The sequence below is a fragment of the Parambassis ranga genome, chromosome 13 (genome assembly GCF_900634625.1).
Source record: "Parambassis ranga chromosome 13, fParRan2.1, whole genome shotgun sequence".
Taxonomy (NCBI): Eukaryota; Metazoa; Chordata; class Actinopteri; family Ambassidae; genus Parambassis; species Parambassis ranga.
The window spans coordinates 22904214-22920051 of record NC_041033.1 but is presented as its reverse complement, the minus strand read 5'-3'; the positions used below and the strand labels follow the sequence as shown (position 1 = coordinate 22920051).

The 15838-nt window shown below is 47.3% G+C and overlaps 3 protein-coding genes across 4 annotated transcripts in view; 1 reads left to right on the top strand and 2 right to left on the bottom strand.

The window, feature by feature from the left end:
* LOC114444601 (scavenger receptor cysteine-rich type 1 protein M130-like) overlaps positions 1 to 15838 on the bottom strand; it is a 902860-nt gene that overhangs the window by 38021 nt on the left and 849001 nt on the right. The window lies entirely within an intron of this gene.
* LOC114444595 (scavenger receptor cysteine-rich type 1 protein M130-like) overlaps positions 1 to 15838 on the top strand; it is a 493351-nt gene that overhangs the window by 88187 nt on the left and 389326 nt on the right. The window lies entirely within an intron of this gene.
* The window catches only part of LOC114444609 (leucine-rich repeat and fibronectin type III domain-containing protein 1-like protein), a 182498-nt gene that overhangs the window by 15050 nt on the left and 151610 nt on the right, over positions 1 to 15838 (bottom strand). The window contains exons 6-11 of the mRNA XM_028419325.1: positions 10143 to 10411; positions 9020 to 9220; positions 7140 to 7306; positions 5245 to 5485; positions 3236 to 3448; positions 2785 to 3095 (exon numbers count right to left, since the gene is read on the bottom strand). Of these exons, the coding sequence (XP_028275126.1) occupies positions 2785 to 3095; positions 3236 to 3448; positions 5245 to 5485; positions 7140 to 7306; positions 9020 to 9220; positions 10143 to 10409 (1400 nt within the window). The 5' untranslated portion in view covers positions 10410 to 10411. The remainder of the gene's footprint in view (positions 1 to 2784; positions 3096 to 3235; positions 3449 to 5244; positions 5486 to 7139; positions 7307 to 9019; positions 9221 to 10142; positions 10412 to 15838) is intronic.

Below are 15838 nucleotides of genomic sequence, written 5' to 3'. Positions count from 1 at the left end.
GTCCGCAAATAGCTGCTGTAAAACCAAACAGTGTAATAGAAGCACTGAATATGAGCCATGAAGTCCACTTCCAAAGATTCAAGAGGGGTCAGGGTAAAAGGAGGCTTCACTCCTCCACAAATATGTAGGGCTGTGTTCGAAATCACTGACTCCCTACTCCATACTTGCCATATGTGGAGTTCAATGTAGGGCACCATATATTGAACTCATTAAAAGCATTTTCAGACATTTCGGACACTACCTCCGTCATTTTCTGTCTCCGTTAATGACGTCATCGCTGTCGCAAAATAAATGAGCCGATCTCTGCTAGCTAAACACGACACAGCCGGTCGTGCTACATTCTTTAAACCATCATTATGCTTATAAGACAGGTGACATCACTTCTGTTCCTGTTCTTTTAGCCGGTGTGTGCAATGCATGATGGGACATATCGCTGAAAGCAGTGACCATCGGATGGACACTACTTTTCAACACGGATTGTGGGATACATTGAGGGCCCTATATGGGGTCTATGATTTCACACTAAGATTTTAAACAGCTCTACAACATGGCGGAGGCTCTATATAGGACCATATATAGTGATTAGGGAGTGATTTTGAACACAGCCATGATGTTCACCTCTGGCACCCTGAGTGATGAATCAACCTGGAGCACCTGTACAGGTATGTTTTAGGTGTGAGAAGCAGAAGTGGCCGCTGGTTGTCTCATGGTGTCTCTTGTGCTCATATTTTTAGCACAAAGACAAAACAATCCCAGACAGACATGCTAACAGCTACATGCTAGCTTTCAGATCCTCATCAGCTTGTTGAGTTTCATCCACCGAATCCTACAGGTGACGTCACAGATGCTCTGTCCACAGTTACAGTCTGTGGCTGTAAACGAGTTTATTCCTGCTGGACCATATTAGCATTCACACTGAGCACAGAGGAAAGACACTGCTTTCTTCTTGCTCCCTGTGTTCCACCCCTTCCCCTGCTATCAGTTAAATCTGGACACACTGGCCGGCGTGTCCCTTCAAGGACCTGCTGCTGCTGCTGCTGCTGCTGCTCTGCAAATAAAAGGGCCAGTAAGTGGCAGCAATTACAGCAATAGTTTTGGAGTGTTGCAGAGTACAGTAAGTGTGTCAGCGTGCGGCAGCAGTCGGTGCTGTGGCTGCTCTGACTGGCAGAGTCTTTGTGAAGTCTGAGGCCAGACTGCAGAGGCGGAGCAGAGAGGGCAGAGTGGGCGTCATAAGTCTCTTCTATTACAGTGTACAGTGGAAAGGGCGATAACTCTGCCAGAGAGCTCCACTTGTGTTGTAAAATGTTGCGCACATAAAGTCAAAAGTAGAAGTACCGACACTCTCTGCAGTGCAGGACGTGATCGTGCTGATGACACACCTGTAAACTGGTAAAGATCAACGTGCAGCAATGCTGCAGGACGTCTTCAGAGGACATGGTGCTTCAGACTGTGAGGACAAAGCTGCCGTTTTGTGTGACCTACCGACTGCTTCGCTTTTACAAATGAGAAGCTGTTTTGTTTGACTCCACTCTCCCCTCGGTGTGATGGGAGGCCATTGTTTGCAGCTCAGTCCCTTGAGTGTAAATGTGCTGGCAGCTCCACCGGAGCAGCTGCAGGGAGCAACTGCAGCGCTCAGAGGAAACAGTCGGTGTAAAAACAGTGATACTTCTATAATTACGCTTTTCCTGTCTGAGAATCAAATGTTTGACCTTTAAAACACACAACAGCTGCGTGACGGTGGCTTCAGGCTGCACAAGAGCTGCTGTAGATACACTGAAACAAATAACACCTGTGCAGCTAAGAAGCCTGCACCTCATCTACTCTGAAACTAAAGACCAAAGCATAATTACTGTGCATGTCTTATATTTAGATGTAAACGTCTCCTCCCTGAATGTCTCCTATCCGGACTCGGCTTGAAACCATCAGTGTGAAAAAAGCAAACTGACCTTCCTCTGCATGGCGTTGAGGGGCCGGCCGACACCTGTGAGTGTAACCCAGCCACAGAAAAACCATCACATCACCCCCACGGTCCAGCCAGTAAAGACCCACTCAGACAGAGTGCTCTCTCCATTTGAAGGCTTGAAAATGGTCACTGGTTGTTTGTTAAAAATGAGAATTAAGGCCATGGACTCATTTCAAACTGTCATCTGTCAGCCCCTCGAAATGCTTTGTAATAGCACTCCATTATGTATTCTGGATGATGTTGCTAGGTGACAGAGCTGGCTGAGTGGCCGATGGGACCATACAGTGGTCACTGTGGGCTGCACTGGACGTGGCTCTGAAATCCACATCTGGTGATTAGGAAGCAGCTGCAGGTCTGTGAGATAACACTTTTCTTATGAAGTTATAGCTTTACATTCATCTTAATGCTCTGTCTGGCTTCACTCATTAGTCTTCATATTTTCTCTCTATTACATCTCTGTGCTCGTTCACATGCTCCCACCACCAGCTCTTTTGTCAGTGTCCAGTTCTACAGGCTTTTTGCTGCTACAGCATCCAGGCCTCCTCCACCTTGTCTTCCATTATCACCCCCACCTGTCTGTGGCCTGAACCCCACTAAGGGACCTCTACATTTCATGTGGACCCTTGGAGGAGCGCTGAAGCTGGTTCAGTAATGCAACGCATCACCAAGAAGGATGGCCGCCTGCAGGGCTTCAGCACAGACTGGTTCAGATCTAAATGAGTTTTACCACAGGTGTTTTTGTTGCGAGTCAAAGAACTGATCTGAACTCTGAAACAGCCTCCTGTGATAACACACACACACACACACAGCCTGTCTCTTACCTGTATATGAGTATGTCATCTGTGGAGCTGTTGTACTGGATCTGGTACATGCGGACCCCTGGTATGTGGTTCTGTGGGGGCCACCTGATGGTGGCAGAGCTAGAAGTCAGATCGGACACGCTGACCCTCTGCTGGTCGGAGCGGGCCTGGCCTCCGCTGATGTTAGATTTGATGGATGTGGGGATGTCCGAAGGCCCCGGGTCAGGTTCCAGTTTGGGGTCAAAGTGCGGAGAAGGGTTGACGACTAACTCGACGGGAGCGGTGGCCTCACCAGCAGCATTAGATGCTATACATGTGAACTTTCCAGAATCCTACAGATCATTAGGGGAGAGAAGAGGAGATCCACACATGTAAGTTACTGAAGCATTCTGATTTATTCATTCAAATCTAGCCAGAAACAACCTGAGCTTTAATCACAGGAAGATAATCAGCCAGTCCCTCAGCTGTCTACCTTGACGGAGGCCTTGAGGATGTCCAGTGAGCCGTTCTCGTAGCAGATGGTTCTGGACGTGTTTCCGATCAGCTTTCCATCAGGACTGACCCAGTGCGTGGACGGCTCAGGGTCTCCGATGGACTTGCAGCGCAGACTGACTTCCTGACCCTCCATCACAAACATCTTGGAGGTGTGACGAGTTATCATCGGGGGCTCACAGACAAACTCCTCCTGTTAGGGCACACAGGATACACACTCAGAGGAAAGAGTTCAGTGAAATACAGGATGTGGAGGGATGTGATAAAATGCCTGCACATGAAGCACCTGTCAAACTTCCTCTCAGCCTCCGTCCTCTGCATGTGCCTGGATCATGTGCTCCTCTGGCAGCAGAGTTTTAGGAGTTGGATTGTTTGCACATGAAGATTAAGTGATCTGAGAGTTCTTCAGCCCTTGCATTATTTAAAACCCACCCACTGGAACCTAAGCCTGTGTAAAGCCAGGCAAAACCCTGGCGGAGTATTACAGCGAGGCCAAGCGGGGCCAGCCAAGGTTTATCAGGACTTACTCATCATTCCTACCACTCAAACCTTTTCAGGATCCTTGTTGCCAGCAGAGATGATTGCTGACCTGATGACCACTTCAAAATAAACCACTGGTGCCTCTCAGTCAGTATTACATTCTGACCCTGTAATCCTCTGGGCATGAGGCTGTGACTGAATGGGGCTGCTGCCTGCTGTGACTCTTTGACAGTGGGAGAATGTGAAGTTGACTGCTGGAGGGAGAACAGTGGCCACTCGTTGTGTTGCATTATAGTGTCCAGAAAAGCTGCTGCATCCTGAGCCTTAACCCGGACACAGGGGTGCAGCCTCCATCGACTGGTAGCTAATGTGTGACCTCAGATGGAGGCAGCAGAGGCTATTACCTCCCAGAGTATTAATATGTCCAGACACTTTAGTGACACAAAGGTCTCAAGATCGAGCCCTTCACAAGGCTAATCCTCTTACAGTGATCCTACAGCACGTCTGCGAGGGAGGTCCACAACTATTAGCTGAGGTGAGGCAAAGGTCTGCACATCATCCTCTTTAAGATGATACCAATTAATCCCATATTTATCTCATGGTGCACCTCCACTTATCACTGCAGCTCTCAGGGTCGGCTGCAGAAGGTGTGCAGGTGAGGCAAAGCTCTCCACATCATCCTCTTTAAGGCAGCATGGAACACTTCATTCTGCCGTTCTCTCCTGCCATGTTTCAGCAGAGCTCTGCTGTGTGGAGGCCTGTTCTCAGCAGGTCTTTATGGTTGAAGAACTCGGCCTTTAGTCCCCCAGTAGTTCCTGGTTTACGTCTTCTCTTCTGAGGGAAACTTGCCGATGTAGTATCAGTCTTGTTTGATTAGACTGTGTGTAAATGAACAAGTGCCTTATTGGCTCTTTAAGGAAATTAGAAAACATGTAAAGCCACAGACATGATGGCTGACAGGTCATCTGCAGGCTATACACAAAAGAAGTGAAATGTGATGGTGGCATTGACTCTTTTCTGGAAAACATGATGTAATATTGCTGTTTTCAACATGCAAGTAACCAAACATCTGGTTCATTTTAGTCTTAGTGTTTCCACGTTACCTCTGAGTGTTTACTGGAACCAAAAACCTTCATTTTCCTTTCAGTAATAAGTGAAACGCAGAGGCTCTAATGGCTGCTCTGCATACCAAGCTCCACACTTTCACCAGAAGGTTCACTCCTCTGTGACACCGACCATCTGTCCAGCTGATGTGTCCTTGAGAAAGAAGGTGATTTTGGGCCCACAGAGGGTTCAGTTTCGACGGCAGAAAATCCCACTTAGCTGCAGGGTTGAGTTCAATATGACACAGAGGGCGACTCTGATGATCAATACCGTTACATTTTTAGGTTATCATATCCTCCAGTTTGATTTAACCCTTTGATAGCAGTAGCAGAGCCCCTGCAGAGATCAGTTGGGCCTAATGAGTCTATCTTGTCATTTGTTAAGCAGCAGAAGATGTCAACAAACCTCTTTGATGGTCCAGAAATATTTGCCCGCCAGGTCTTTAGGTGATGCACACGTCTCCAGGTCATCTTCTCTGGTCAGCCTGCGAAGCCACACCAGCTCACAGTTACAGTGCAGAGGGTTCCCGCCAAAACTCAACACCAGCGCAGTGAGGGGAGACCCCTTCATCTTGGCGTACACGGGGATCCGCAGGAAGAGCGGGTCGGGAGGTATTTTCTTCAGCTTGTTGGACGTCATGTCCAGCCTGGTGACAGACACACAACAAAGATGGAGTTAGTATTTCCAAATAAAACAGCACATGTGGACACGCTCTGCAGTTCATCATGTTGTCAGTAATGTTCTGAGAGGGAGAGGCTCTGTCAGGTGGAAAGCCCCGTCAATGGAAAGAGAGGGAGAGATCAACGTTACTGCAGGAGGTGAGGAGGCAGCTGTACGGAGGCTATCCGTCAGCCGCTGGTGCTCCATGTTCTCCTGGCTCACCTTATTAGATTGCAGCTAAAGGAATCATAAATGTCGGCTGAAGGTTTATAAATTTCCACACATTCCACTTTTTAAATAAAAAGGAGTGAAAAGTTCCTCCGTCGGCCTCTCCCTCTCTGTGGCTGCAGCTCAGCTGCTGATGGTGGACTTCAGTCATTTCAACCCTTTTTCTGTCTTTAAGAAGCAGGCGAGGCTTCTCTGCTCCAGCTCTGTGTATGTGCAGGGTGATATAACAAGCATCCACTACACTGTCAGAAGAACCGGGTTAACCGAAACCCAGCTTCATGTGTGATGGCTCTGCCTAACCACCTCTGTTCTCAGTCCTTAATAAAAAATACAACAGGTTTGTTATGAAATATTCATATTTTCCTTCGGTTCTGCTGTTCATATGTCTAAAGTGTTTCAGTGTGTGTTGCACAGTTTTGGAGATTATAAATCAAATTAAATCAGGTTTTAAAATATTTTCTACCAAACTTCACCCAGCTGCTGCATCACCAAGCAAAAGTCCGTGTTTGGTCCATCTATGAAAAAGGCTCGTAGACGTGACAGCCATGAAGTTCACCATGAGAGAACACTGTGAGGTGTAGTTCAGGTGAAACTTGTTCCATTTAACAGTTTAGCTCAGAGTTTTGGTTTTACATCAAGGCACACAACATGAAAAGAAGAAGAAGCATCAGAAAAGGACACAGTCTAACCCAGAGTGATCATAAACAACAGCTGTAAACAGAAAGTAAAATAAAAAACGACATTAGAAGCAAACGTCGATGGGGCGATGAAGGAAACACGAGAGCCAGCCACACACAGGCTCTCCTGGGTGCCACACATCGCCTCTGAGGATTGAAGGGTTATTGTGCTCACTACAACACTGGGCCCGATGAATGGTAATAACGTGGAGTCTCCAGCTTTCACTGTTGTCAGCAGCAACTGCAGGAAAGTCTATTTCCTGCCCGGAGCCCCTCCACAACAACGATGACTTAACAAGAAGTTAATAGCTGCTGAGAGCAGCGAGCGTGCTGCACTTGACAAATTTCAATTATGTAGTTTCATGTGCAGCCGCCTTGCGGTGTATTAATTTACGGGTTTGTGTGTAAGTGAAGGCTCACCTGTGCACACCAACAAAGCCAGAACCACACCAGGTGGTCCTTAAATGTTCTGTCTCCAGGAGGAAATAACACGTTTTTAATGAAAGCGAGGCTGTTTACTTTCACACATCATGTTGAAGACGGGCTTATAATAAAACTGATTACAGTTAATATTGTATTAATGCTTCAATGAAAACCTACTGTACAACTAAGGCTGAGCACTAAGTCAGCACTACATGTGTATTCATTGTATCTGAAGAACTTCCCCTGTGCTGTTTCTGACAGCGATGAGGTGAAGCAGGCTGCTGATGCTGTGCAGTGTCATGTGACCCTGACCTGGCCAGTTTGTGCAGGTTGGAGAAGATTCCCTCGGGGACGCTCTCTATGAGGTTGTGGTCCAGGCTGAGGGTGTTGACGCTGACCAGCAAAGCGATGGTCTCCCATGGGATGTCCACCAAGTTGTTATAGCTCAGGTCCAAGTCCTCCAGAGTCTCCAGGAAGTCCTGTGAGGGGCAGAGGGGGCGAGCTGTGAGTATATCCCAGCCACCATGATAAAAGATAAACAAGAACCAGAGGAGATAGAGGAGGAGGAGAGGGTGTGGCTCGACAGTGGAGATCAGTTACCCCGATCGATGCTGTACACTCAGAGCGTGTTGCTTGCTCTGATTGCCACTATACAATTCTCACAGAATGAAATGCCACGAGTCAGCACATCACGATCAGCAGACACAAGGAGGAAGTGGGGCTAAAGGAGGCCGATAACAGCGTGTTGATCAGCCAAAGTGTTGTGGTCGTTGCAGTAATTGCTCTCATAATTCACACAATCAGGGCGCTGTTTAAGTCCTCACCACAGCAACCTGTGAAGCTGCTTCTTTAACAAAGATGAGCTCATTTCTCAGCAACAAAAGAAAAGAGCCGTGAAGAGCTGGAAGGGAGCCTGATGCTGACATAGACATGTTTCTAGAACGTTTTCATGTCAGTGAGGCCGACCTCTGAAATTCATGTCAGATCAGATCAGGTGACCTTTGACCACAGAGCTGTACTCAGTTACTCTGAATAAATGCTGAAACATTACAGATCTGTTTACAAACAGGAACTACACGTCCTCAGTTCACTGGAAGATTGTTGCTAATTATACGGCAGCTACATGTTTCTGATAGAAAGCCTGCACCGGCCGAGCTGTGCACTGAGTCAGAAGAGCGATGGAGGGACGAGAGGAAAGTTCAGCTGCTTCAGACCATTAGTGAGTTCAGGGTTCAGGACTCTGCAGAGGTCTGGGAGCCGGTCCTGAGGGGACACTTCAGTGCTGGACTTCTAATGAGCCGAGGAAGGACAGCGTCATTTAATGAGGTTTATTTTAGGGCCGGGTTATTAAAAAGGCGTCCAGCTGGGCGGCGGGGGCGGCTGCTTCGGCTGGACCTCCGAGTTAGGGCCAGAAATGTTGCATCACTCTCGCTCAGCACTCGACCCTCAGCAACACATTACTGAAGAGCTGTCAGTGACTTTGGAATAACTTTCCAGCTGAGAGTGTTCGGAATGCTTGATGCACTAAAACTCAGTGGATTGAAAGTATTTTTGCTTTTTTGCTTTTGGTCGGGACGTCCCAGAGGAGCTGCTGAACAATATTCCGAACGTTGGTCAGGATATTTCTGCCTACTTGATCTGAGTTTTTTATAGCTAAACTCAATTTGCAGCATCACAGAGATTAGTTTTAAATTGAAATGATATCACCGCAGAACTCAGGAAGGCTGAGAGCAAGCAGAACATTTAGTCTGTGAAAGATTTATTTATCCACACATGAGGGTCCAATTCTCCTTTATTACTTTCTAATATAAAGCCAAATTAAAAAGCTTCACAGTTGTCCCTCTTTTAACTTCTGCAATGCATAAACTGAGGGATGAGACTCAGTGATCCTGTGAATGAGATTCATTTTCCCTCCTGTCAGTGCGGCTCGTTGATCACAGCGACATAAAGCTCTGCTCCTCTGCAGAAACACAGTCCTGGCTACAGGCAGAGGGAACTCGGACCTGACTGTGTGACATGGCTGCTCTTACAGCTGTGACTCTAACAGAGATGGTGCTGACAAAACCAGAGGACTCTGTGAGAAAACCTATGTCTGCTGCGACTTTCTCCTGCTCTTGAAGTCGCCCTCCCCTCACTGCCTGGACTCTTTCCTGTGTTTGTTTTGGGCCTGCGTGCTGCTGACGTGTTGGTACCTGGAAGGCTCCCTCTGATATGCTGTGCAGCTGGTTGTTGGCCAGGATGAGGTGCCGTAGGTTGACCAGGCCCTGGAAGTGCGAGTCGTCCAGCACAGTGAGGCGGTTGGCGTCCAGGTGGAGGGCGTGGAGGTCCTGGAGGTCAGCGAATGTGTACGGCCTGATCTGGCTGATGGTGTTTCTGCTCAGGGTCAGGTGGATCTGGACGTGGAGGGAAAGATCAACAAGGTGTAAAATAAGTTTCTTCAAACAAAATGTTAAGTCGTTCCAGAAATAGTTTAGTGCTGTTCTCTCAGATGTTTTAAAGCACTCCTCTGCAGGGAGGTCAAAGGTCAGGGGGTAGCTGATGACACGGGAGAGTGATTGAGATTTAGTGATCAGCAGGTTGCAGGGCGGCCTTTATTTGAAACTGCTGCTCCTCCTTATTATTGATAATATTAGTAATTAATAGCAGAACACTGTAGGCAGCTGAGACCTGGAGCCACGGTCTGGGATTCATTAAGAGATAAGGGTGCTGCTAGAAACACAGGAGGTCAGTATTCCATTAACACCCTGGAACAGGTTGCTCTGGGTGTGGAAATGTGGTGTGATCACCAGGGACCCCGTGTGTGAGCAAACATCACCAGCAGAGGAGAGCTGCTTTCACACACTGAGGAGGACTCCACGTCTTTCTGTGGAGCCACCATCAGAAACTCAGGCTGACATCTGCTGTACGGAGCAGATGTTCCTGATGTCTGCTGCTCCTCTCTGTGCAAACCTTAAACTCTTCAGAATGAAACATGCTCTGACACTCACACTATGAGCTTTAATCTGCAATTATGAGGTCTCTGACACTTCAACTACTGACCTAAACTTTCCTATTGACCACAGGCAGGGGCGGCGTCCTGAGTGCATGAAAACCTCCAAACATCTGGAGAAAAGACTTCCTACATCTACGTGTATTGTGACCCAAGCTGCTCTTTGTTGTCAGATGTAACCAGGAACAAATCTGAAGTTTGGTGAGAGCACTGTTCCACTGGCAGACAACATAAAGTAAAGAACCAGACTTGGACACCCAGCTGGATCCCAGCGTGGTCATTCACTGTATGAATGTACCAAAACCTGCAGCTGTGTGAGAACTGACCAGGCTGGACATGTTGGCAAAGTCGCGGTGCCTCAGCGTTGTGATGAAGTTGTCCATCAGCCGGAGCTCTGCCGTCTGGCGGTCGATGTTAGGCGGGACGAAGAGGAGGCCCGTCTTGGCACACAGGACTGTGTAGGACGGCAGCAGGTTCTGGCAGGTGCACCGCTTCGGACACAGCATGGAGGAGAGGCAGGAGGGCAGGGAGGACAGGAGGACGAAGAGGAGGAGGACGAGGAGCGGACGGACCAGCAACGAGACGACATCCATGGCTGTGGCAGAGAAACAAAGCGGAGGTCAGGGCAGGTCATGCAGCTTGTTGTACTGATGTGACTTCCAGAGCATCGTTAAAATTAAAGATGAACTGAAACATCAACATCAACACTTCTACAAACTATTTCACACAGTTCACAACATTTTCATAAAGGCTTCGGAAGGAAGAGGAGGATGGACGAAGAGAAGGAACCGGGGCTGACAGGAGGAGAGTGTGCTGCTGAGTCAGCCATCCAGGGAAAGAGAAAGCAAACAGCTCTTTTATCATCAATTAAACTCAGCGCACTCACATGATTACAATCCGAAAAGAACATTAAAGAACACAGATTATTCTCTGTGCGCTGGACTGTCTCGCTTCATAAATTTCATGGATGTTTTTGTGCATAAAAATGAGTCCAAAGCCACGTTTCCTGCCAAGGCAATGAAGGAATACATTTACATTGATATTGATTCCTCTCCATTCAGCTCAGCGGAGCCCGGCTGCATTCATACGAGGAGGAAAACACAAGCCAAAGGAAATCACGGCAACACACATGCATGCATGCAGACTCCCACACGTACACAGACTCTACAAAGTTGCTCTGAGCTGGATGCAGAGTGACTGCAGGAAGGTCGATTGCGGAAAGAGACGCGCTCTTTTATTTAAATATTCAAACTGTGCCTCGACTGCAGCGCAGAATACAGAGCAGGAAGTCTGCACGCATCCTCACAACAGAGCCCAGCGCAGGATCCGCTGCTCGATGTGAGCCAAATGGAATGAGTTAAACTCAGTGGAAATCATCGGGAGGATTCAAAACTCAACTGAGACTACACTCAAATGTCAATGGGTAATTGAAAGAGTCTGCACACGGCGGGAGTGTGAGCACTCAGGCGGTGAGGAGTGAAAGTTCAGCTCAAGGTGAATAAGGAGCTTCGGTGGTGATCAGTGTTCATTTTGGCAGCAATTTGTGATGATTTTGATTCAGTTGTTATTTTAGTCTGGTGACTAAAATGTCATTTAATTTTAGTCACATTTTAGTCATCCACATTTTTTAACTTGTAGTCTAGTTTTAGTCAAATTTACTAAAAGTCTATGATCTATTTGTCATGAAATGATTAAGGTTTGATTGTCAATAAAAACAGGCACAGCTTTAACTTGTGTTATTTGAACAAACATCTCTATAATTTCCATGACCTTTACACAAAAGAACAAAAGCAGCAGTGAACAGTGAGCTGCTCTCCCTGAGTGTTCAGACACTGTTCAGTCATGACCTTCATAACTACACAAAACACTTCAGTGACACCTTACAAACAGGTCACGTGCTGTAAAACCATCAGCAGCCGTGTCTTCATTTATAGATTTTGTCACGTGTCTTTGAACGGATGTTAAGATGTCTGCAAACGGCGCGTCAGGTTGTTTTTTTACCGCTGACAGAGCGCCTTGTTTGTCTTGACGTGTCCGTGTGTCTGTTCTTCTCCTGTTTCTGTGTTACCGGTCATGAGCACGCCTTCTTCCAGCATCAGCAGGGGTTACGTCAAATGTGTGCGTAACGTCCTTACGATGCAGAGAGATCACTTCTGATTGGCTCTCTACCACCGTTTTCTGATTCTTCCACAAACAAAATTTCCTCTTATTGGATAACGTCTCCATCAGTAATTTCGTCACATTTTTATACATTCCTTTGTGGCCGGCCTCATGGAACCCTTCAGTCTGGACTAGAGGACGCTGTTCATTAGTGATTAAAAGATCTGAACACCTGCTGAAGGTAGTGTTCGCTTATGAGGACGTGTCGGTGTCTTCACAGGAGACAAGGAGCAGAGTGTAACCATGCTGACAGCTGTTAGCTATTAACAGCCATTAACAGCTGATTTTTAATGACTGGGCCAGTAGCAGGTTCAGTATTATTCTTAATAAAGATCTGGTGCCATCCTTGGATGGAGGTCTAAGTTACAGGGGGGCTGTGTGACGGCTGTAGGTCGCCGTTTGTAAACGTGGTTTCTAAGGAGTAAATCTGTCCAGCAGATTGAACTCAGGAGGTGAGCCATCATATCTGCTGCCCTCATTTATTAGCAAATTATCAGTATTAATGTATGCTGATTTATGAGATGACTTTCTGCAGTTGAGTTTAGGAGCACTGGTGCTCTGAGAACTGATTTAATTTGTTTAGTCAGGCCGGCTCAGCGTGAGGGAAATGCAAAGCAGCTCTTTTTCAGACTACAAGCACTCCTCCATCTCTGCCGCCCTCTCCTCTTTTCATCGCTCACTTTTTGACGGAAAGTGCTTCTGGTTTCAATTGGAGCGCTCCGTGCTCCATCCCTCCATCCTCCACTTATCTCTGCGCCTGCATCCTCCCATCATCCCTCTCCCTCAAACTCTTTTTAGCCCTTTCCTGTCGCACCTCTCTCCTCCGACACGCCACACACCCCGTCATATCATCCTTCTTCTTCTCCATCTGCCTCCATCCATCCTGCTGTTCCTCCACTTTCATTGCTATGAGATCATTTATTCTACCATCCCCCCGAACGTCTCCATCACGTTGCCTGCGTGCTGTCTGACATCCCGCCCTCCTCCTGTCTGTCGGCTCTGCCCTCAGCTTCAGGTTTATACTTTTCAACACACAGCACACGTGTGTGAGATGATCATCATGCTGCTGTGACACTTTCACATGTTAGATGATAAAAAGTCGGGCGTTGATGTGTTAACATGCTGAGAGGTTCACAGGCCTTCCAGACACATGAAGCCACACAGGAACCCAGGAACATCTCTTCCTCCTTTCAGTCCACCAGATTATCATTTGTGGCGTGCTGCTGTTCTGGAGGGTGCTGGCTGTACTGGGTGATTTCAGCAAAATACTTAGCTGGAAATGCTAACAAGCTAACAAGCTGCTGTTTATGAGGTCATGATAAGATGCTAATGTTGAAGAGGCACTACAGCCTGACGGGCATGTGTTTGATATGTGATGTGAGCTTTACAATAACATTGTACAGAACTAGCTTTTCACTCTGCAGGTCAGCCACATACTCACTGAACGTTGGTCATGTGACTGTTGGTGTGTCAATCATGGCGTCCTGGTTGTGCTGAGTAGTGCAGCATTTTTTACAGAATCTTTTTTATGCAAACATTTTATTTTGGAAGGATTGTTAACATACTTGAGTTACATTTTTGATTTCCTGTCATCACTATTCTGCAATAGTAAGCAGAAAAACATTTGTACCTACAAAGCGTTGAGCAGTCACCGAAATATTTTGCCCGATTCCTCATGTGTGAGTAACACCATCACTGAGCAGGTCAGCTGATCAGACAGGACAGCAGTGGATGGTAGTTATTTTTTGCAGCCAGCTGGTGGGGATATTGTGCTACATCTTTAGAAACGTGCACCCACATGCACACACAAACACACAGAAGAGAGGCTGAGGGAGCAGGAAGGCCTCTGTGCTGAAGAGACCTGCTGGAACAGAAAGAGTGCAGACACAAGAACGAGGAGGCTGGAGTCCTCTGTCTCATAAGCTCTGCTGCTGCTGCTGCTGCTTTCTTTAACCGGTCCTTCTCTGTACAACACACATAATTAGGAATGTATAAATCTACTTCTGTTCCATGCACATGCAGTCAAACTCTGAGGGGGCTTAGACACTCTGAGATTTCTTCTTCTGGTCGTGATGCTACCAAACTGCATGTTTAAACTGATGTAATGAAGAGAGGATCAAACACTCTGTGTAAATATTATCTTTAAATATCAGCTTATCATGATTATATTTAACAAAATCAGATCCTCTCTGAAGTCCATGTGAAGCTGTGGAAGCCAACATGTTTCAGTCTGATCTCACTGAGAGCCGATTGTATCAAAAAATGTTTGATGTGCTGCCTTTTATTTTACACACAGCAGGAGAGGAGCTGAACTGAAGCGCTCTCAGAGCAGCCCTGTGCTCATTCATTTACCTGTCTGTCTGTCTGTCTGTCTGTATGTCTGTCTCTTTGGTTTTCTGTCTCTCTGTCTGTCTCTCTCTCTGTCTGCCTGTCTCTCTGCCTGTCTGTCTGTCTGCCTGTCTCTCTGTCTGCCTGTCTGCCTGTCTCTCTGTCTCTCTGCCTGTCTGTCTGTCTGTCTGTCTGTCTGTCTCTCTCTCTCTCTCTGTCTGCCTGTCTCTTTGGTTTTCTGTCCCTCTCTCTGTCTGCCTGTCTCTCTGCCTGTCTGTCTGTCTGCCTGTCTGTCTCTCTGCCTGTCTGTCTCTCTCTCTGTCTGCCTGTCTCTCTGTCTGTCTGCCTGCCTGTCTGTCTGTCTGCCTCTCTCTCTCTGTCTGTCTGCCTGTCTGTCTCTCTGCCTGTCTGCCTGTCTGTCTGTCTCTCTGCCTGTCTGTCTGTCTGTCTCTCTGTCTGTCTGCCTGTCTGTCTGTCTCTCTGTCTGTCTGTCTCTCTGTTTGTCTGCCTGTCTCTCTGTCTCTCTGCCTGTCTGTCTCTCTCTCTGTCTGCCTGTCTCTCTGTCTGTCTGCCTGCCTGTCTGTCTGTCTGCCTCTCTCTCTCTGTCTGTCTGCCTGTCTGTCTCTCTGCCTGTCTGCCTGTCTGTCTGTCTCTCTGCCTGTCTGTCTGTCTGTCTCTCTGTCTGTCTGCCTGTCTGTCTGTCTCTCTGTCTGTCTGTCTCTCTGTTTGTCTGCCTGTCTCTCTGTCTGTCTGCCTGTCTGTCTGTCTGGGTTCCAGTGTCTCCCTCTGCTTGCTGCTGATGCTGTTTGAATGATGCATCTGAAATTGGATCAAAATCAATACTGACTGATATGAACAGGGCTGCATGCTGCTGCTGATGGACATGATGATGATGAAGATGAAGATGACCTGATGGAGGTCTGGGTTGGACCTTTTCATATTAACAGACTGTTTACCATTCATACAGAGAATCTGTCACAGTCACAAACCTACGATGACTGGTGTGTTAAAGCAGCAAAGATGGCCGCAGTGTTAAACTAAACATGAGGAGTGCAGACAGGGGGCGCTCTCACCGACGACGTGTTGATACAAGTTCAGGGTGAGAAGCCTGTTAAAGCTGCAGTGTGTCTTCGTGAGCGTGAGAAATGCAATTTCACTTAACATCCATCACTGTCACGTCCTCCACTGACGTGTTCATGGATTTGCATCCACACAAAACACGTCATTCATATTTAAATGTCATTTCTGTTACACTCAGCACAAACACGGGCCAAAGCTGACAGTGAGGGGAGCGCCTGCATTCAGATCCTGTTTATCCTGCAGTCACCACTGCTGCATGTTTATTACTGCTTTATTTATTGAATGTTGATTTGATGGCAGAGAGATGAGAGATTGCATCATGATCAGCTGACCTCTCTGTGATAGATCCTTCCTGATTGGTGCAGAAATGTGCGCAGCACCCTCCCCCCCCTCCCCTCCCCTCCCCTGCAGATTTTTTACCATCAGGCTCAGACGTATTCATGTTTATGACTGG